This window comes from Rhyacophila brunnea, unplaced genomic scaffold (genome assembly GCF_057557595.1).
Source record: "Rhyacophila brunnea isolate RB1 unplaced genomic scaffold, BYU_Rbru_1.0 scaffold_24, whole genome shotgun sequence".
Classification (NCBI taxonomy): Eukaryota; Metazoa; Arthropoda; class Insecta; order Trichoptera; family Rhyacophilidae; genus Rhyacophila; species Rhyacophila brunnea.
Window position 1 is genome coordinate 10,156,015 of NW_028232904.1, and position 20,653 is coordinate 10,176,667.

Consider the following 20,653-nt stretch of genomic DNA (forward strand, 5'->3'; position numbering starts at 1 on the left):
TGTCTTCATTATGATATGGCTCAAGGAACCAGGTAGAAGTTACCTGGACTTCAAAGTCAACATGAATAAGAAGAGTTTTATTGGTAGGTAAAACTCCTTGCATTATTCGAATTTGACTTTGAAGTCCTTGAGATATCTGTTTGTTATCACCTGCTGTTGGATATGCCAAATTCCTGTATGAGACAATGATTCATTGACGAAATATAGACCATCGTAAGGTTCAATGTATAGGGTTGAATAGAGAAGTGAATTGGTTCTTTTCCCCTTCTGATGGTGGTGTGTCCATCGTTCTCTGGTAGATGTAGTGAAATAAATATCGACTCACTACGCCAGTTACCAATCTTTAATATATCATCTATTGGGTATATTTACAATTTAAGGAAGCCACCATTGAGCGGACACTGCCTGGTGGTTCTTGTACCCCTGCTTCCAACAGTACTGACCTTATCCAATTCCCTATAACTGTCCTGGTGGCTGGTTTTGGTTGTCCTCTTGAAGATATAAATAATTCCGAAATATCCCCACCTTCCTCTCTCCTTGGGTTTGACATGCAGACGAGCTTCCGTGACCAGAATACAGGGTCGATGTTCTGACACGTGGAAGCGCTTAGCTTCCATTCCGATTGACGATGCTTGGCGGTATCTGTCTTTGCGCCAAACATTGGCCACACAATTATGTGGTCACCTTTATCCACCAATCCATTGTCTACTATCACTGAGTAGTGTGATGTCATGAACCCTTTGTCCTAACGCGAGAAGCAGCCGCGTAGCTGTCCTGCGAGACGTTTCGTATAGGTTGTACTCCACCGGTGTTGTTTTCTTAAGATGATCTAGGTACCACTCGTCCTGGATCCCAAACCGGTGGTTTGACGGGTTTGGTTTTATGTACCGAAATTGCCTTTAACATATTGTGTTCTACTGCCACATTGATGCTGATATCTACAATGATCATCGATTTGCAAAATGTGGTTATGGCTGACTTATGCACCAGGATGGTGATGTACGACAAACCCTCCGTGTTGTGCAAGTAGCCTAGGTATCTGGCCAATTCCATTGGTTGAGGGCTATTATGATCAATTAGGTTCGTTTTACCCATGTCATTGTCTTCCATTTGTTCCAAGTTTTGTAAATTTTTAGAGTCGAAGGCCGCCATCTGGAAGTAAGGAGTGCCCTTTCTTCCACCATTCAATTTGATGTTATTTCACCACACCCGAAATTACCCATACTCCGTACCTACTAGTGTGTATGTAGGTGAGGCATTGTATAAGGAGGTAGGTACTATCGCCCTTTTTCGTAAGTCCACTCCCCAAAAGCATTATTTCCAGCTCGGTGCCACTAGTAAGTACTTCCCTTTTGCTAAGTTCAGGTGCGCTAGGACCCGTGGAAGTAAGTTTGGTGGGGGAAATATCCACGCGAGTCTGAAGACGTGGTGAAACAGCGTGCCGCTGTTTTGCTTGCGAATAAATCCACCTCGGGAACACCCCATCTTTGAAACAGGGGGGTGGTTGCGGTGTTGATGATGTGCCATTCGGGAATGAGTTGTCTGCGGGAGAGATGATCTGCCACGCAGTTGTAATTTCTGCGGAGGTATTGTGCAGTAAACGTGATGTTGGCTCGACTGGTAAATACTAGTATCTGTCGGCATAGGTTTAGGAGGGTGACAGATTTTGTGCCGCCCTCGTTGTTGATGTATACCACCACTGTTTTGTTGTCTGTCTGCAGAAGCAGATCTGATCCAATGATCGCTTGTACCCGAGATTGAATTGCAAACATTTCCTTCCTGTTGGAATGCCATGCCATGCTAACTGGTCTTGTTCCCACGTACCTGATAGGTGGTGTTCATTCAGTTTGGCTCCCTAGACTGTGTCGGCTGCGTCTGTCGTCGGGAAGTAATTGAATGTCGTTTTGTGAGTCAACTCTGAGGAGCCTATCACCAGGAGCCACCACATGATGTCCTGTTAGGCCTGTGGTGGGATTGTCGCCTATTGGCGAGAATGGGACCTCGACAATATTGATGACTGGAGCTTTGTAGCAGTCGGCAATGCAACCTTCCTCGTGGAGGTAGGACGCGAAGTTAAGTCGCCCCAGAAGGGATTGAACATGTGCCTGTCTGAGGGACCAACTGCCTTTTTGTACCTGCGTTGTGTCAAATCTGAGGATCCTATCGCCTAGGGCCACCACATGATGTCCTGTTGGGCCTGTGGTGGGATTGTCATCAATTGGCGAGGATGGGGCCTCGGCCATATTGATGACTGGAGCGTTGTGGCCGTCGGCAATACAACCTTCCTCATGGAGGTAGGATGTGAAGTTGAGTCGCCCCAGAAGGGATTGGATATGTGCCTGTCTGAGGGACCAACTGCCTTTTTGTACCTGCATTGTGTCAACTCTGACTATCATATCGCCTAGAGCCACCACATGATGTCCTGTTGGGCCTGTGGTGGGATTGTCATCAATTGGCGAGGATGGGACCTCGGCAATATTGATGACTGGAGCGTTGTAGCCGTCGGCAATGCAACCTTCCTCGTGGATGTAGGATGTGAAGTTGAGTCGCCCCAGAAGGGATTGAATATGTGCCTATCTTAGGGACCAACTACCTTTTTGTACCTGCATTAGCGCTGATGGTGACGGAGTGCTACACACTTCTCCGGAGACAGAAACCTCCACTTGTTGTGTGTGTCCCACGTGATGTCCAGAAACCCTCTTTGTTGGCTTGGGTTCAGACAGGATCTTTTAATATTTATTAACCACACTAAAGACTGTAGGAAGGTTATCCTGTATTCCACCTGAACCGAGACTGTTTCTCGGATTGGTTGGCCATGAGCCATATTGAGAAGCCATGGGTACCTGGAGGTACGCCTGGCTTAGATCTATTATTACTAGCCAGTCTTCTGTTTGTAAGACGGCCGGAACCTCGTAATGGTGAATTGGTTTGAATGGCTTTGGCTATTGGAACGCATTCAAACGCTTTCGGTTGAAAACAGGGCATAGGGTCCCGTCTTGTTTCTAGATCAGAAACAGGGTTGAGAGAAAACTAGGGTTTGGACCCGCTTCTTCTAGAACCCATGAGTTCTTTAAGTCCTCGATCTCGAGAGTAACCTCTGCTGATTGTTGCGTTTTAAATTCTTTCCGTAAAAGTAAAGAAGGACTTACAAATGGTGGTACACAAAAGGTATGCGGGCTACGGCTATTATTTTTACCAATGTTGGGGGGGGGTACACTACGCCATCCAGACTCCCCGAAAGTCTCTTAGGCGGCCTCCAATGTTGTTGGTCGTCCAGATGCGGTCACCTCCGCTTAGAGTACGGATCCCTGATGGAGCCCGTACCTCTGATGGAGAACTCCCTTCCCATAGGACGTCGCCCCTTGGGAGTACCCCGGCCATAATGTGAGTTCGAGGGCCTTCCGGGACTCTGAGCTCGGAGGAATCCTTTATAGTGCCTCCCGAGTGAAGGTATCCTTCCGGTAAGGATCTGAGTCATGTTCTCGCAAATTTTATTATGCGTTGTCACCAAAGCCCTCTTCGATTTTTTGGTACAGGCCCATCGCTGTATGATGTTTTGAGGATTGGTTGCCCAATCCACTAACCCTTGCATACCCTTCCAGAAGCTGTTTCGTTGGGAAACATCGCATTCTGGAGGGCCGCGATGGTCCTCTCCATCAGATGGTTAGCTGATGACGAGTGGTCGCACCGACGCAACTTGCCATTTAGACCTAACTCTACGACCGTAGGGGCCGCCAAGAATTGTTTTTTGGGCGTTGTGCCACTCCTTGTCGGTCCCCCTGCTGAAATAAGGTACGTAACGAGGATACCTCAAACATCAGCATCTTAATCAACGCTCGTACGTTGAGCTTTTCCTCCTGTAGCAGTTCTGCTTCGCCGTCTGGTGTCCATTGCTTTTAGAATATCCTCCTCACGGTCATTCAGATGTTGCGCCATAATCACTGATCACTTAACGTTCACTTAAATATCACTTAACGTTCGTCCAAGATATTTTTTTTGATAGAATGAACTGTCAGACGCAACTTGTAAACAATAAGAAAGTCAAATCCAGAAAGAAGACAAAGGAGTCCCAAACTCCCTACATAAAAAATGAAGACGCGGGTATGACCAGTAAATAAAAAGGGAGGAATGACCAACGGCAAGAAAAAGGAAATTAAATTAGTAGAATAACACCTCACGCGAAGAAGGAAGAGCAAACCCTATCTCAAGGACTTCAAAGTCAAATTCGAATAATATTGTATGCAGCAGTCTCACACGAGTGCACTTGGATGGCACTCGGTCCAAGTGTACTTGGATCGTACATGGATCGTGTTAACGCGGCTTAAAAATAACGGTCAAAATGGAACTATGAACTACCAATGGACACCATTTTGAAAACGTCAATCGAATGTCAGATTCTGGCCAATTGCGAGTCTTGACTGGGTAGTTTTCGACAGTGGCTCCCCCATCCATATAGATAAGTTTGTCGGTCTGTACGTAGAATATTATTTATTTAAATTAAGCCGCGTTGATACGGTCCAAGTACGATCCAAGTTGACTTGGACCGAGCGCACTCGTATGAGACATCTTTATAGGTACTAATTTATTATTCCTACCCAAGCTAGGATGAGCAGGACGCGGTCCAAGTAGCTTGGATAGGAGTAATTTGTATGAAGATGTCCCGTACGAGTGCGCTTGGATGGCGCGCGGTCAGTGTGTACTTGGATCGTACTTGGACCGTGTCAACGCGGCTTTAGAAATGTAGGTACCATGAATAACATTACATATTATCATCATCATCTCAACCACACTGGATGCACTGCTGGATGATAATAATCTGTGTCGCAGTCATAAATCATCAGTTAAATATTAGCGACACTAAAGAAAACCTTATTTTGTAGGCCAAATATTGATAAATAAGTAATTATGTATTCTTTCCTGACAAAATGAAAGCATTCATAACTTCTATATAAATTTCTATATAAAATTCAACATAACAGTTTATTCAATGCCGACTAGGTATAATAATATAGGTAGGTAATCAATTCAAAAAGATTTAGGTATCGGTTTATTGAACAATTTGAGTGTTCTTGTTACATGTTTTATAAAATTTAATATCGAATTCATATTTTGTATGACGTCGTGAAGTTAATTTGAAAATTTGTCGCGAACGTTCATTTATAAATATATGCACTAATATTCACCGTAGCATGCCGGTAGTGACATTTTTGTGATGTACAAAAATGTGACCATATATCAGTATTGCCAATCGTATTATAATTATTATAGTATTTGTTAATGGGTGGGAATTAATCGCAAAATGCAATAATCAAAATTCACAAAAAAAATAACTTTAACATTTGGAAAGTAGTTTTAAATGATTTCACAAATAAATAAATGAAATCACATAAAATAATAGTTTGTTTCACAAAAAAAAATCATAAATCACTCATTGTAAATATAAATTCACTCAATTTTGACAAATAATGCCCACATTTGTAAAATTGTTTTCACCGACAAATAATATATCGCACAACGAAAAGGTAGAAATTCACAAATGTCAAACTAATAATTGTAGCAGCAATACAATTTATTAGAAGGCAATCGCAAAAATGATGCTTAGGTGTCAATATAATTAATGTTTAACGCAGTAATATAAATTTGTGTATATTTGTGCTGCTACCGTTCATATATTATTTGATGTAAATCTACAACCAAATAACACCACCTAGGTATATCTTTTTCGGTTCATCGATATAAATTTTGGTAAATGTAGCGCAGATGCCGTCATGAGATTGTATAAGTATCATTTTTGAACTAAACCTAACCTAACCTATTCTAACGTAATCTAACCTAATATAACTTAACCTAGCCTAACCCAACTTAACCTAACCTAACCCAACCTAACCTGACCTGACCTAACCTAACATAACCTAACCTAACCTAACCTAACCTAACCTAACCTAACCTAACCTAACCTAACAAAACCTTGTACATAGCAAGCAAGGTACCCTTTATGTCATAATAAAAAAAAAAAAACCTAACCTAACCTAACCTAACCTAACCTAACCTAACCTAACCTAACCTTACCTAACCTAACCTAACCCAACCTAACCTAACCTACCCCAACCTAATATTAGGTACCTAATAATATAATCTTAGATTGTGATAATGAAGTATCAAAATCTATGAGCATTTCAAATTTTAAATTAACAATTATTGAATCGAAAAACCTATGTGCCGACAGAAAAAGGTATTTATGTCTACTGGAATAAACTGTTTTCGTAAAAAAAATCATAAAAGCTCATGACGGCATCTGCGGCACAATTACATAAGTTTTAATTAACGTCACTTTCTAAATAGGTATTTATAGTATTATTTGAATCTGAAAGTAGGTACCTAATACATACTTATGTTTTGCCAAATATTGTTTAAAATCATTAAACCTAATTTTCATAGTGTTCGTATTCTTTTACGATTAATTGGTTACAATAGTATATTGATACGTGAAGACTACTTTTTCCTTAGTGCAAATCGATCATTTGAGTGTTGTAGTTGATTTGTGAATATCATCCATTTCCGATGTGACGAACATCTTTTTAAATGCTGTCAGCGCTTTGTGAAAACAGTCTATTCAATTGTGCGAATATATATTGCCCTTTGTTAATTATTGTGGTCCGCGTACTGTGTCCGACATTAAAAATGTATAATACACCCAAAATACTATAATTATTATGAATATCAGAAAAAATACGAAAAAATACAATATTTCCGTACTTAAATTGGTGCAAAGCAGTGGCGCACCCAGGATTTATTATTGGGGGGGCCCAAGGAAGAGAATGTAAATTAGTCCTATAGGCTCTTTTTCTTCTTCACAGCCTAATTTCTCGTTTATCGGTCTTTTGTCTATTGCACTCGGTGTACCTACACCATGGTCCCCACATCCTGAAACGGGCCCTCAGGCTAGGATATTTCGGGCCCCCCTACCTACCGCTAAGATTAGAGGCAGTGTGCAACACTACAATAACGTTTTTCATATTGTGTTTTAGTTCAAATTAAGGGTAGGTACTTATACAGTGAATTATTGGCGATTTTTAATACATCTACTTTAATAATGGAGCTGTCGAGTATCGACACATAATAATCAAAAAATATATAAGTAATTGAAAATTTTCATAGCCATGAAGTATAATAGCGCCGCAGTCGACTTTTTTTTACTATTAAAGCTAATTTATGATGTGTGTTTATCTCACTTATCTGGTCAACCCGACACGCCGGGCCCCCCACAGCCCGGGCCCTCAGGCTAGAGCCCTGTCAGCCCTCCCCAGCCATGACCTACACCACTCCGGTATTCGGGTGGACACCGAGAATTTTTTGACAGTTCCATTAGGGATTGGGTTTATAAAAAAACTTGACATTAGTGTTTCGAAATTTTTGTGTTTGAAATTAAAATCTTAGAATTTTTTCTAAAAAGGGTGCTAGAGAATTATTACAAATCATTTTTTTGCCGTGTTTTTATTTGTCTAAGCCCAAAGGTATAGTTTATTGGCTTTCAATTTCAATGTTTAAATTCATTCTGATAATTTTCATTTTTGGGGGGTGCCAGGGCCCCTTGGCTCCCCCCCTGGGTGCGCCACTGGTGCAAAGTACCTACTCTAATTTCACAATATAAGCAAATTTGTACTATAATTTTCGTCTGCGTACTATATACGATATAAAACAGCTGTGGGTCTATTCTATACTTATCGAACACTAAATTGATAAATAGTATCAAACTTAGGGTAGGTTTGTATCAAAATATTAGCACTTATTGTAACAATTACACGAAGCCGGTTTTTATTGTTGCAATAAGTGCGATATTTTAACAGCAGCAAGATAGGTGCTGTTAAAATATAGCACTTATTGCAACAATAAAAACCGGCTTCGTGTAATTGTTACAATAAGTGCTAATATTTTGATACAAACCTACCCTAAGTTTGATAATATTTTTCACTTTATCACTTTAGCGGTCGATAAGCATAGAATAGACCCACTGGTATAGTAGATACGGCCAAAATACTATAATTTTGAAAATTTTGTCTAAAAAACGAGACGTAATTACTTTACACTTGAATTTTTGGCTCAAAAAAGGTGACGTTAATTACTATAGGCGAAATTTTTTGAAAATGCAGAAAAGTATTTGTCATTCAACGCGTACTATATTTTTGGGCGAAATACTATAATTTTGGAGGCTCGGTACTATAAAGCCGCGTTGACACAGTCCAAGTACGATCCAAGTACACTTGGACCGAGTGCCATCCAAGTGCACTCGTATGAGACATCTTCATACTAATTATTCCTATTCAAGCTACTTGGACCGCGTCCTACTCATCCAAGTTAACTTGGATAGGAATACATAGTATGAAGCTGTCACTTGGATGGCACTCGATCCAAGTAGACTTGGATAGGACTAATGAGTATGAAGATGTCTCATCCAAGTGACATCTTCATACTAATTATTCCTATCCAAGCTACTTGGACCGCGTCCTACTCATCCAAGTTAACTTGGATAGGAATAAATAGTATGGAGCTGTCACTTGGATAGGAATAAATAGTATGAAGCTGTCACTTGGATGAGACATCTTCATACTAATTATTCCTATCCAAGTCTACTTGGATCATACTTGGACCGTGTCAACGCGGCTTAACTCCACTTTGGAAATATGGCAACACTGCATCCATTTGCCCATAGATAATATCATTCGCCATTCGGGGCGCGTCAGCCATGTTACGTCTGTTTGTGTCCGACAAGTGTGTTTTTATTTTGTAAATAATGACATTTTTAGAACATTATGAGATTAATGGATAGATTTATATCGAACGTGAACGGTCTCTAAACGCTGCCGCGGCACGATCGTGTTGAATTTATATAGACTTTCATGAGTATTTCGTGCTTTGTCTTCGTGGGTGACAAAATACGAGCAAGATGGCGCACCAGCTAGCTCCGTCTGTGAATTGTTCACTTGACGATATTGATTTGAATGCACTCAAGGTAAATAAAATGGTCTCATTAAAAACAATGAAAGAAATCATTAAATAATAATCTAGTGCTTGTTTTTATGATTCTTTCAAATTAATAGTGCAGTGATTAATTGGTGTTCGTGAGTTAGGGAGTGAATCATTCCTTCGAATTCCAGCGATAGATTATTGTCTCACGCAGGGTGCTACAGCCTTTTTCTAATTGTAATAAATTGATAATATTGTTCGCAGGACCCAGCGGGCATATTCGAGCTGATCGAAGTCGTAGGCAATGGAACCTACGGGCAAGTTTATAAGGTGAGATTTTTTTTGTTTTAAAATACACATTGTTTATGTGATTTTGTTACCCACGGGTCTCGTTGAAACAAATTTAATTGAATACGTAAATATACAATAATGCAAATACAATGGGACGTCTTGCGAAAGTTTTGCAGCGCTCTTTGCACGCAATATCGAATGATATCTGCATTAAATCATTCTTTTATTCCGTTTAAATGAGTACTTGTGAAGTTCATCTCGTTCACTTGTCGCGGCAAGTTGTTCAATATACCTACGTACTTATAGATCTATTTATTTTGTAATTAGCATAAACGTACAGTAATTCCTAATATATTAGCTATACAACTTATTAACTTTTCGTCACTCGTCTAGGCCGCGTAGTCGTGGAAATACCTACTTCCTAACAATCTTACCATGATTTCGTAACATGCTAATGAGGTTTATTCTTGAACGTAAATATCGATCTATCTGGAAATCTCCCAGAATTCTTATCTTTCTAAATTATACACGATTAAAATACGCAATGGTTAGGATTGCAGATGCATGTCGTAACTTAAAAGACACACTAGTAATTCATTGCACTCCTGTAAATATTGTGGGTTCCTGTTTCACACATAATAATCAGCCTTTACTTTGACAGGAGACACAGACAATTGAAATTTATAGGAAAACATTCATAATCAATACGCAAATTTTAATTTGTAGCAATCTTCACACTGTCATTTGTCAAAAAACCAAAAAATATTTCTACACGTTTTAGAGCCACTCAAATAATTAATTTTGATATAATATTATTATATGTATAAATATTGCAAGGTAAACCCTGAAACTTGAATTTGTTATGAATGGATGGTATTGTTTTATTAATTGCAATATACATTGACCGTTTTTAAAGCGGAACATTTTCGACTTGTACCGGAACCAGAGCATTCACATTATAATACAAACATAGCTTATAACTGCCTGCGAAACCATAAATATAGACAGCGAAATTTATACTGAACCATCATTATTTATAAATTTGTTTCATATGATTTAGACCAGGAAGTATTGGGAAGTGGGTTGCCTTCTGGGTGACACTGTAACAAGGCTTAATTCTCGAGCGTGTAGTTATATGGGATACAATTAAATATGTCTTGAAAAATATATTATTACTTATTGTTATTTTCAATAGTTATATTATTTGATACGGAATAAAGTTTGTCATGTAAACGAAACACGCATTCAATGTTGGTAATATTTGAGAACATTCAGGCTAGCTTTGTATTATTTACAGCCTGACAGTCATTAAGTCATAAACCGAAATTAGCTTCAAAGCCTTGTTCCATGGCGTCTGGCTTTTTCATTTCAATCTTATTAATCTGTTCTGTGCTTTAAAAACGATTTTTGCACAATATTATAAATCATCACAGAATGTGTGAAAATACATTTATTATTAAGTCCTATGTATGTGTTGTACAATATACCTATGTACATTTCTTTTGTTGGATTTATTGGCTTTTGTAAATAGACTCCTCATATACTATTATGATATGTAAAAAGGATAATGGAACAGCTTCACACACAGAAAAATGGTTTGGGTGACCCATTTCTAAAACATATCGAAATAACATACCTACCTATTATTGATTTTTAACATTAATTGATGATTAACAAAATCTAGCAGTTGCCACTCACTTCCATATTTACCCTGCCTACTGTTTATAGTATCTTATTGTATCGACAGTAAGAGTCTTGCATTTCCCAAGTACATTCCCCATACCCAGACACTCAGTACTTTGGGTATAGGGATGTACACCTAACTTGCATCTATAACTACGCATGCTCACCGATGACTTCTTGCGATCTGTCACACCCACAAATTGTTATCGAATGTGCGTGGCCTAACGGTCATAATTATTAGTATCATTAATGTCCGTTTGTGTCGTCCGCGGTGTCTTGTCTTTGAGACGTGCCACGTCAGAATATTAAACCAAAGTAATGGTTACATTGTATTATCACGGGTCTTCTACTGACACTGATGTAGAATGCGCACAGATGTGAGGCCAACCCATTGACAGTTTGATAGCCAAGTCATCCAAGCCACGATCCTGTCATGAGGTTCTGACTAAGAACAAGAAGAAGTAATATTCTATTCACCTAAATTACATCTGATAAGTAGATAGCAGTGGCCGAGGGTGGAGGTGGGCTGTGGAGATCTGACATAAATAGCGTATACTAAACTGTATCGCTCATACTTATTTGTTTTACTTAAATGAACTAAGACTACTAATTGTTGTCTGGTTTCAATTAAACCCTGCGTAAACCAAGCCATAATAGATAATAGTCAAAAAATATTTGTCTACCTATAAAATATCTAAAATTATGCCATTAAATCATGATATATAAGTTTAGATATTTTATACATGGAATATTTTTTTTCTATTATGGTTTGGTTAGGTAGAGTTTAATCAAATTTTAAAAACCTTCTGCAATAATTTGTATTGTCAGGTTAACAAAGTATGACTGACAATGTTTGGTGTGCACTATTTATGTTGAATCTCAATAGCCTACCTCCACCCTTTGTCATTGGAAGGTAGTATCAGTTAAGTAAGCCGTACATAATGCGTATTTGTGTTACAGGTGTCTGATGTTTTAGTTAGAAATACTAATATTGTCATTGCTTATAATAAAACTGTTATTATAATATATATCCTGCTTCCTGGAAGAGGGGAAGGTATTTTGGGCTGGTACAAAAAGAGTGCTTGAGTCATTCTAGTTTATGAAATGATATTAAGTTGACAAACTTCCTCATAGTTTGGTTGATTACTGCCCATCGAAAGTTGTATGTAGGCGTTTGGGATTTTACATCAACGAACTTGTTCAAAGAAATATAAAATTTGTGGTCAACTGATCTATTGTGAAAATCTGTTGGGTGGTCTGTTGTGGTGGTCTAACAGTTTGAGAAGTATTGGCTTAGTTTATATAATTTTAATAATGTAATACGATCTTTTCTGAAATAAAATAATTCTTTATTTTGCGAAATAGGTACTGTTCGGTTATCAGGAATACAGCGGAAAACACATTTTGAAAATAGCCGATAAACTGGATTATTTGTTAGTAACAACCTAACCAAACACAACCTAACCTAACCTAAACTAACCCAAACTAACAAATAATCCAGTATATCGGGTATTTTCAAAATGTGTTTTCCGCTGTATTCCTGATAACCGAACTGTACCGTGAAATACTTTTGGCTGATTGAACTGAAATTGCCATGTCCACATCCAGACTGAGCACATGTACATGTATTGAAGTACACACCCATAAACTACCCATATATATACCCATGGCTATAAGAGCCAAGACACAGACAGTGTGGTGGTGCAGCAGTAATATTTGTTAACCGAGAAAAACATAGGTGATCAAAATTATAAACGTTAATAACTAAAGCGGCTTAAGCGTCGGCCTATAACATCGTGGACCTCAGGTTCGAATCCTGGGTCAGGCAAATACACATATTGTTTTTCAATATATGTTTGAGTCAGAGCATTGACCTAATAGGTTGACCAAGTGGCTAACATTCATCTCTCGTAAAAACAAAAATTGGTTAATACAAACCTCCACTCTGCGGAGGCCCATTTGATCTTATTAGGATCAGACATGGTTAAAATAACTAAATTAGATTATAGATTAAATAGAATTAATTTTCAAAGTATTTAAGACGAAACCATCAAAATTACAAACATTAATATCCAAATGAAGTATAATTATGTATGATTAAATTACTGTCAAATAAGACCGAGACTGGTACCAACGTTAATATATGAAATTACAATAAGACATACCAAATATCCTAATATTAACAACCAAATGACTAATATAAATAACGACGAATTGCAAAAAGTACTTACTTAATAACAAATTACCATCACTAAGTAATAACACAAATTATGAAATTAATATTAATAGCCAAATTGCCAACATCAATAACCAAATTACAAAAATTAATAATTTCATCTTACTGTAGAAGATGTATCATTATGAATTATGACCTATGCAAGGGTATCTTAACAAGCTCGTCTTCCGAGGATTGGTGTTAACCACTAAATCCACTTGAATCCAAGAGTTCATCCTCTCAACATGGAATGTGTCATAACATTGTCCTTGTATTTCAAAATGTAAGGCATCGGTCTCTCATTCAGGGCCTCAGTGTTCGATATCCGTTGAGGTCACAATCCATCTATGTGACTTTATCATTGCATTAAGCCCTGGATGTTTCTGCGATTGTTTCACTGCTACTACTATACTTGTATCATTGAATCTCATGAACTGTTGTATTGTTAAAAAGAAAGAAGTCAACCAATTTAGTAGACATTCTACTAAGAGCATTTGTAGGCATTCATTCACTTTTCAAAGAGTGAAAGGTTTGGCAAACTCAGGAAAACTCAGGCAAACAAGAGTTTGGCAAAATTTGTCTGTTATGGACTTGGTTTTGCCTTTCGGCATCTTCAAGTTTAACTCAGTATAAAGGTGGGGATAGCAAACATTTACAATCAATCTATGTCTTCATTCTGTATATCTGACCTTACTTCACACGGACAGGGTCGATTTGTATTGCTAGTTTTTAATAATTAAACATAAAAAGATGTTTCAATGCATCAATGTGTCAATATATAGAATAAAAATCGTTATATAGCTACACATTTTACCACACAGAATGTCACAGAATCGACATTGAGAATTGTAATGCAAAAAATTATAAGACTCCTTTGGCATTGTCCAAACTCTCTTCATTTGACATTTTTTGCTGCTGAATCCTCCAAATGGTACGGCTCTAGGAAGATTTCATTTTGAGTTTACCTCTTTCCCACCCCACAGGTGAGTTATTGTAGAAAATTAACTAAATATCGGTAATACTTTGGTAGTTAGAGTTTGTATTCTTTAAACTGGCGTACACGTCACACGGAAAGCATTGTGCCATCGCGTTCAACTGTTGCAAGTTTTCAATTGGAGGGAACGAGATGGATGCTGAAGCGGGGGGTGGGGGAACCGGCACAGCTTATAGAAAACAGACTCTAACTGCTTATTAATTTGTCTAATTCTAAATGCTGACATCTACATTGTAATCACAATCAGCCTCCAGTCAGTCACCTTTTATGGGTCAATTGACTGCAATGACAATCCATGCAATATAATATTATTATTGATAAATAATATAATATGTTTTGAAACAATCCAAAATTTCTCTTGTTTTTTATTTTTCTTTTGTAGTAACATATGATATGTTTTATTGTGACCTGTTTTACCTCTGATAAGATATCTATATGATATGTGATAAGATGCCTTGTTACTGCTGTGATGATTCACCACATAACTGAAATTTCTTGGAATTCTGTTTCACTGGATGAGCATTTAAGATCAATTTAAATAGTTTGATTCATGGGTAATATGTTTGGTGGTACACACCCCTCAATATACACGGCTTATTACCAGAATGACATTATTTCTTCAGAAATATGAGTTACTATGTTGAAACTCATATATAAATAACTGTAACTCTGCATAGAGATAATAACCTTCTTAAAGTAATTGTGGGTTAAGTAGGTAACTATTTAAATTAAAAAAAAACATATATTCGAAATGAGTCAGATACATACCTATTAATTTTTTAGTTTCATTTAATTTTTATTACGATATATACCTACCTACACATTAGATTTACCATATTATACATATTAAAAAATATATATTAGTGCTTGCCTTGAATTGACACAGATGACAAATTAACCAATAAGTAACTATGCGTCGGGAGATATTTTAAAATTTTCAATAATATTGGTGACTGTCTTTTGTGATTTCGAATTAAGGTAGATACTTTCTGAAGGTGATTTCTAGAAGTCATCAGGATGTCTCCAAATTTTAGTTTTAATGTATTTGCACCGTTTTTCAGAAAACTTAATTGATCACAGAAATACATTTAAAGCGTTTTTCAAATATATCTAAGTTGTGATGTCGAAAAAAGTAGTAAAACAATTGGACTATTCGGCGCTTTTAAGTTGAGTCTGGAAGACAAAAATTCTCTTCCTTTCCTGTGAACTGTACTATTAGCTGTTTTTTCTGTGTTTTCGTCTCATATATATATATATATATATATATAAGTATATTCCAATACTATTATCTCAGCTATTACAATTTACATTCATGAATTACGTGTGGGATGATGGTAACCCTAAACCGCTATGCAGCTCATTTAAAGTTTTTTACTTGTCAAGAAACTATTAACATTAAAATAGGCATTTATTTTATTCTGTTGACCCGAGTTACTTCTATAAAATACTGATTATTTCTTTTTAGTATTGATTTTTTAATATTAAACCTGGCATGTTTATTGATATTTAAATATAAATACTTGATACACCTTTCGAAATCGTCTATTAATATTTACTTAAACATCAATCAGTGCATTCATAAGTGTCTTATATTTCATTATGATTAATCTCCATGTGTTATCATGTCTGTGTAGGGGCGGCACACCAAGACGGGACAGCTGGCCGCCATTAAGGTTATGGACGTCACGGAAGACGAAGAAGAGGAAATAAAATTGGAGATCAACGTCCTGAAGAAGTATTCCAATCACCGGAACATCGCCACCTACTACGGCGCCTTCATTAAGAAAAGTCCGCCGGGGAAGGACGACCAGCTCTGGCTGGTTATGGAGTACTGCGGAGCCGGTAAGATAATCAATATTATTAACTACTTTACTGTTCAAGTGAACATTGACTATTCAATGACAGTTCAGTATTCGGATGCAGAAGTGCCCATTTGTCAATTTTAAGATTTTTAAGGATAGCAAAAATAAGATTTCAATTTAGTCTAGCAATCTAAATATTTGAGTGATGTACAGAATATTTTAATCTGTTTGGGAGGCATTGTTTGAGAAAAAAAATTATTCATTCATTTTAACTGAGAAATTCGATATTGTAAGGCAAACAGGCTCTTTTGTGATCGAAACGTTTTTGCAACTGTTTATTTATTTTTATTATTAATTAATTATTACGATTGGTAGTAAAAATATTAAGTCATTATTGTGAAAATGAGTACTTAATACTTTAGACGCTGAAAACGTACCTAGCGCGTGATGACCAGGCGGCCAATCGATGTAATTAACGTGCATTTTAAAAGTGGTAATTAAAAAATCATTATCTAGTCAGCAGCGAATGGGTTAAATAAAGACATTTTCCAAATGCGCAGTTTCAATTATTTAAAAAACATTTTTTCAAAGCTTTCATTCGCATTACGCACTGGAAAACTAGTTATTAATTAAATTATACAGTATATATGTATAAATTATACTGTAATTAATGTGGTGGTTCCTTAAGGGGCGAAGTGTGTACAAGATTTTTTGTGTTTTCTTCGATTCTACGAAAATTATTATTGAACTGCATTTTAAAATGAAAACAATATTATTTTACATCTCGCTGATACCTACTTCTTAACATTATATAAAAAACCAGCTTGCTCTGAAAATACCATAAAATCTCTATTTTGACCTACGTGGCACATGTGGGCCCTTAAAATAATTGAAAACATTTTGCAAAGCATAAAAAAGATTTATTGGAAGGTTTTAGAAGGAAATAATACTTTTACACCTTTATGGTTAGTTTTTCATATTGATAGTTTTAACGACAAGGGTTTTGCCCTCCGGACCAAAAGAACACTTCCCTTTGCAATTCTTAATGCTAGACTACAAACTCTATTGCGACACTCAATCCAGCCCGGCATACACATAATACAGTCAAAATATTATGATTTTTTGATTTTCTTTTCCTATTTGACCTCAACTGGCATTTGCATTTATAAAAATACAAAGTTGGTTTTGTCAAATTACATCGTCTGCCAATTTCAATTATGAATTTTCATAACCATGGGCGCCGGCACTGTGGTGCAAGGTGGTGCAAGTGCACAACCTTCAGTTCAAATTTTTTTTTAGATAATTATCTGAATTTTAGTTAAGCATTTCATTGATCTCAATACTCACACACATACTCCGTATATAGACAACGCTGACGGCACCTATTATTGTAAAAGGTACCGACTGTGATGAATGTTGTTATAGTTGAGGTTCTTACACAAAATCCTGGCGGCGCCCATGTTCACAGCTGATAAAGTTTACCTATTTTAGATTCAATTTTAATTTCTTTTGTTTTTTTTGGCTGTCAGAATTATTTTCAATTTGACATGTATGCCTCCTAGATATAATATTGAAGAATGTAATTATTATTGTTTTGTTAAGTGAGGTAAATGCATCGATCAATAAAACGACCTTGTTTGAGGCCCAGTACTTCAGTTGGTATAGGTATAATCATCTTGGAATGAAAATCCTGAAAAAAGTTGGAAAAGTATAATAGTACAAGGGTTTTTTTTACATTCTAAATAAGTGATTTCTGTAACAGATATTTACGATTTTGACTGACTAAATGTACAGACTTGGTTAGCAAAATGTTCACCTAAATTCGTGTTGTCGTGTCTATATGGTAAATAATACGCTAGAACTAAAAAGTTATGCTTTTGCAGATGCCTTTCGACCGGTTTTCAAATATCTTATGTTTTATTGCTTTATTGCCTATGACTGGACAATGGCAGATCACTGTATGTTTTACTCTACAGTGCTATCCTTTCACAGCATCCAATGACAGTATCTGAGTGGAGAAATGGCCTTTCGTTGACAGTCATTAAATGTTTTATGTAATAATAATTAGTATTGAATATACGTTTTAAGATAAAATTAATGTGAACAGTGCAGTGGGTTCATTGGCTTTTTATCAGCTGATGCTAAAAATACAAATAAGTCTCATCGTTTGTCATATAAATAATAAATTCCACACATTTTTTTTAATTTACATTTTTGGTACTACTACACTTCTTGGGTCTTGCAATTCTCCGGAAACTTTCTCCATCCCCGGATGATGCAATGCTACCCCACTTCAATTGCTTTATTCCATTGACCGAGCGTCTTCAAATGGTCCGTGGCAGCCATGGTAGTTTATGGGTGTAGACCCCACTCAAAAAAAATGTTCTAATCTAGCCTCACAGCATAAAGCAAACGAGCAAGCACAATCATCATTTCCTTCAATTTAACGGCATTTTAACTCTGCAACATGTAGAACGCTCTTGTAGCATTGCTACATGGTGAGGGTGGGTCGGCTACGATGCGAGAATCTGTGAGGTAGAGTGATGAACCGCAATAAAATAATATAAACAAGCAAAATGTTGTCCATGTTACTTTTAGAGAGTTCTTGGATAGAATTCAATACAAGAAAATGTCCCTCTGAGGCGGACGAAACCGGTCCTAATCTCTTGATTAAAAGTAGAATAAGTACTACATAAAAATTGCGTTTTATTAAATAAAAACAACAATACAATGCAGTTCCACCATGAATTGACAGTTAACAAAATAAAAGAAATTAACAATTAACTCAAATGACAATAAAAATGCAACAGTAAGTAGTTACATCACCTAAATACTACAGATCTTGTCTAGACAAATTTCTTGGAATTTGGTAGGTAAATGCTTGTGGGGGGAAATACATATCTATGTATTGTTTTTCAGCAATGCTCGAATATAACGCCATGCTTTTTACAGTAAAATATTGTACGATTAAAACCCAACTGGGATTTGATAAGCTATGACTGAATTACAAATTATACATACATACAACACCACGCTGATTGTTCAATGTTTTTGTGATCTTTTTTTGCGGGTGTTAAAATGTTTTTTGAGATATTGAACGTTTTAGATGGTGAAAATGTAAAACTCGTAGGTGATTTTGACACTTTTTGACATCGGTCTATAGCATCATGGGTCCCAGGTACGAATCGTGGGTCTGGCAAGTACACATATTGTTTTTCAATTTGTGTATGAGTCACATTATGGACCTAATAGGTTGAGCAAGTGGCAGACATCCATTTCTCGTAAAAACAAAATCTGTTAATACAAATCTCCACTCTGTGGAGGCAAATATAATCCTATTAGGATCGGACATGGTCGAAAGAAGAAAAAGGATTTTGACATGGCTGCCATTTTAACATTAGCTTTGAAATTTGTTAGCTTGTAGGCATATTCTTTATCTTTCAAACAATGTATCGTCACTGCTTTAGACAAATTAGGCAAGGAGCAGTGTAAAGAAACGTCTGTAACTGACACTGCGGACGCCGAGTATACCAAAATTCAAGATATTTTGAGTAAAATATCCCAGATATTATTAGTAAGATAAAATTAACATATACAGAGATAAGCGAACACTTGAAATGAGTAATATTAACAATATTCCTTATTGTATTTTTTAAGTGCAACGGATTCGTGGAATCGAGAATGAATTTACCAAGGCCTTGTAATAAAATGCTATCACCAGTTTTTGTATTGTATCTTGGATATGCTGATAAAGAAATTAAGCTTATCAATCATACAATTTCAGTATTGTGATACTGAGTATGTACGAAATGACAGATTAGCTTATTTTATCACCAATAATGTTGACCAGAGATGGCAAATGCAAAAGTGGCATGCAAGGAATTTTTGTAAAATCTAGCAGGTAAACCACCATGCTTCACCTGCTATTGACTGTGCCATCAAACCGAACTTTTAGATTATAATTAACACATATTATGTTTTACCGGTCCCGCAGGTGTTTGATAATCGGGCGACAGTTAACGCCTCGGGAGGCAATAGCGGGCGATTGACCCACTGCAGCGGTTATGTCATGCCGTTGTGTTGTGCGTAATTATACCCCGTTTACACATTCATGGATATCCTGCTGACAGTACGTATTATCGCGGCCATAACAAGAAAATGCACGTGTAAATACGTATTATTGTGCGAGTCGCAAGATTGCATGCATGGTTCAGAAGCTTTAAAATACTACTACAAACTGGTAAATAGAAGATTCGGCGGAATTACCCTGCAATCGACAATATACAGGCTCATCGTAAAAAAATCTTGCAAGTAATATGACACAAAAGATTTACCATCTCTTTATGTCTTATATATATATTTTTAGAACTGGTTTTAGATAATTTATTGTTTATATTGAACTAATATTATTATATGTAGGTACTAATACCGGGAAGAAGGACTCACATGTATCTTGGTAGACCCTTCATCCAGCATCACTTCGAGTTGGGGGAAATGTGTGACATCATGGGACATAATTATAATTCAGAAACTTTGATTCGAAACCTCCGCGCGGAGAAATTTAATTACACTAAATTATACAAGCCTGGGTTGTAATTACATTAGGATAAACATTGATAATTTTACAATATAGGCTACAACGAGGATCTTAGATTAGGCACATTATTGTCGCTATTTTTGAGCACGTATTAGGTCACACCGGCG

The 20,653-nt window shown here is 36.7% G+C and overlaps 1 protein-coding gene across 7 annotated transcripts in view; it reads left to right on the plus strand.

The window, feature by feature from the left end:
• Positions 1-8,706: 8,706 nt before the first annotated feature.
• The window catches only part of msn (serine/threonine-protein kinase msn), a 49,000-nt gene continuing 37,053 nt past the window's right edge, over positions 8,707-20,653 (plus strand). For 6 of the 7 annotated variants that reach the window (XM_085951671.1, XM_085951672.1, XM_085951673.1 and 3 more), the window contains exons 1-3: positions 8,716-9,010; positions 9,229-9,294; positions 15,782-15,989. In XM_085951671.1, coding sequence (XP_085807797.1) covers positions 8,945-9,010; positions 9,229-9,294; positions 15,782-15,989 — 340 coding nt within the window. In that variant the 5' untranslated portion in view covers positions 8,716-8,944. Of the gene's footprint in view, positions 9,011-9,228; positions 9,295-15,781; positions 15,990-20,653 lie in introns of all 7 variants that reach the window. The other variant, XM_085951678.1, reaches the window with a different exon arrangement.